This window comes from Anopheles bellator, unplaced genomic scaffold (genome assembly GCF_943735745.2).
Source record: "Anopheles bellator unplaced genomic scaffold, idAnoBellAS_SP24_06.2 scaffold01552_ctg1, whole genome shotgun sequence".
Lineage (NCBI taxonomy): Eukaryota > Metazoa > Arthropoda > Insecta > Diptera > Culicidae > Anopheles > Anopheles bellator.
Window position 1 is genome coordinate 1 of NW_026685674.1, and position 2,396 is coordinate 2,396.

General features: G+C 42.9%; 2 protein-coding genes across 2 annotated transcripts; both read right to left on the reverse strand.

The window, feature by feature from the left end:
• Positions 1-21: 21 nt before the first annotated feature.
• On the reverse strand, positions 22-407 carry LOC131214610 (zinc carboxypeptidase A 1-like; the record flags this gene model as incomplete). The annotated part of the gene is made up of 2 exons (XM_058208950.1): positions 235-407; positions 22-158 (listed from the first exon to the last, which is right to left on the reverse strand). Coding segments are annotated over exons 1-2 (293 nt in total), but the record flags the coding sequence as incomplete, so codon positions are not given.
• A 624-nt stretch (positions 408-1,031) lies between these two features.
• Positions 1,032-2,390, reverse strand: LOC131214609 (zinc carboxypeptidase-like). Its single transcript, XM_058208949.1, has 4 exons — positions 2,299-2,390; positions 1,758-2,224; positions 1,399-1,689; positions 1,032-1,314 (listed from the first exon to the last, which is right to left on the reverse strand). The coding sequence occupies exons 2-4, from the start codon at positions 2,158-2,160 to the stop codon at positions 1,115-1,117; spliced, it is 894 nt and encodes a 297-aa protein (XP_058064932.1). The 5' UTR covers positions 2,161-2,224; positions 2,299-2,390; the 3' UTR covers positions 1,032-1,114.
• Positions 2,391-2,396: the final 6 nt, after the last annotated feature.

Genomic DNA, 2,396 nt, shown 5'->3' on the forward strand with positions numbered 1-2,396 from the left:
TAATCTTTGCTTTACACTCACTTCTGCACGTTCTCGATCCTCAGCCGGCTCTCGAAATCGAGATGCTGTTTCAGTTCTTCGAACTCGGCCACTTTATGCGGAGGAACAACCAAATTGATGTTCATGTTCGTTTGCACTGGAGATTCCCAAAAGATGTACTGAAATCAACGAAATAACGATGTTTCACTTCGATCGTTCCACGATCATTCGAATTGTGCACTTTTTAACACTTACTCCATCCGGATAACGCTCCATATACTGGAAGGTTTCGAGTTGTTTCTGGGTGCCGATGGATATTTCATACACTCGATAATTATCGAAACGAACAGGCTCTGCCTGGAGCAATCCTGCTCCAAGGCAAACGAGCAACACAACAGACTTTAGGATCATCTCTGTCCGAAGGGTAGGAACCGACAGAAGCTAGGCCAGGAGCTGAGTTCCCTTTTTTATAATAGCCTGATTGAGATTTATTGCCAGCTGTTAAGCAATTTTGTCAGTGCAGATAGGACATAGCGCCTTGTAGAAAGTGTGAAATCACTCAACAATGACTGCAGTTATGATTGTTTAATATCTTATCAGTTTTTTATGATTTGAATGACTATTGGCAGAAACCGTTAGCTTATCATGTCAACGGTTGTATAGAACAATAGTCCTAAACGTGAATCGAGGAGGCTTGTCATAAGAGCAGTTCGCATCGTACGTTTTCGTTCCACAATAACCCGTTTGTTCACAATAGCTCTAAGTGTTTAGTGTACAAAAGGATTCACTGTGTAGTTTATAGAAATATTGAGTTTTTATTTGTCTTAAATTATTTTTATTACCATTGCAATAATGATTTAAAGTGTTATACAAACAGTATGTACAAAAGTATGTAAACCAAAATTTAGGAAAGAAAAAACGAAAATTCGATTTCGTCGAACCTATTCAATCCAAGTAATCATTGCATCGTAACGACATTTTTCCACCGTACGTTTTTCGTAATCGAACTTCAAACATTTGCCTGATAGTCGAAGAAAACGTCTTTACAAGTGTGCGGAACATACGACCAGTGCCATTTTATATTTTAACGATTAAGTATTACAATCATGCGAAGAACTGTGGTTAAAAAGTGAACTTAAACAGTGAAATATCCAATTTCTTTACCCTTACGCAGAAATGCCACCAGGCCGTCTAAAATTTCTATGGCGTTAGGAATGATTTGCTCTGGTGGTAGAATGAATCCGTGATAGCCCGTGTCGCGGAACTCGATCGTAGCAGCTATAGGTACACCTTGCGTACCATGCACCCAGTCTCGGGAAGATCCAGAATTGATATCTGCAAGATATATTCATCGGTCCATTCGTTGATAGAGATGTTGGTAGAATACTTCCCAATGTTCGCAAATGAACAAATACTTACATAGTACATCAGCCGTTGTACCGACTTCGTATGTCGTTTTGTATTTTTGGAAGATAGCGATAGCTGCCGCTTCTCCCATTTCCATCATATCATAGTAGTTTTCGGAGTAATAGGTGTTTGTGTGTCCGTACGGAAACAGAATATACTGTCCGTATGAATGGAAGGCGAAGTAAGCATGAATATTGTCCTTAACGCTCAGGAAGTAGTTCATGACGTTTTTGGTCTCGATTTCCGATCCCGGTTCCGGCCCAGCATAAGTGTCCGTGCATGGAACGGCTGATGCTCCTCCCTCTGTAATGAGAAGCCAACGAATCTCTTTCAGTTCACGGACCGTTCGTCTCCTGTATGCAAAGGCATACCCATCCAGTGTCCGGGGAAGTTACGGTTCATATCCACTCCGTAGCACAGCACGTTGTGGGGATATCGATTCTTACGCCACATCCGGTTCACCGTCTTGGTGTAGTGGAGCCCGTCGGGATTCACAACCGGCAAAATATACCAATCGTAGTTCTCCGCCAGCTCGCGTACATTGGGATTGTCAGAAGTCAAAAACTCGTTCAGGATCCACGTGACCGTAGCCGAGGTGATCCATTCGCGGGCGTGTATGTTGGACTCGATGAAAATTCCCGGATTACCCGTTTTGTAGGACAGTTTGAGAGCGATCATTTCCCGCCCCTCGTATGACTGACCAATGGATACCACCGAGAGGATGGTCGGATACGTAGTCACCAGATCGTTGATCCAGATGTACATTTCTTCCATAGTGTGATAGCCTGCCCAATCGAATGCGCGCCTAGACTTTTGGGGACTTTCTTCGTCAATGAGCCTAAAACGGATTGGGTTAGGATTAGGATCAGTGAGTAGTCAATTATTTTTCTGTAATCTTTGCTTTACACTCACTTCTGCACGTTCTCGATCCTCAGCCGGCTCTCGAAATCGAGATGCTGTTTCAGTTCTTCGAACTCGGCCACTTTATGCGGAGGAACAACCAAATTGAT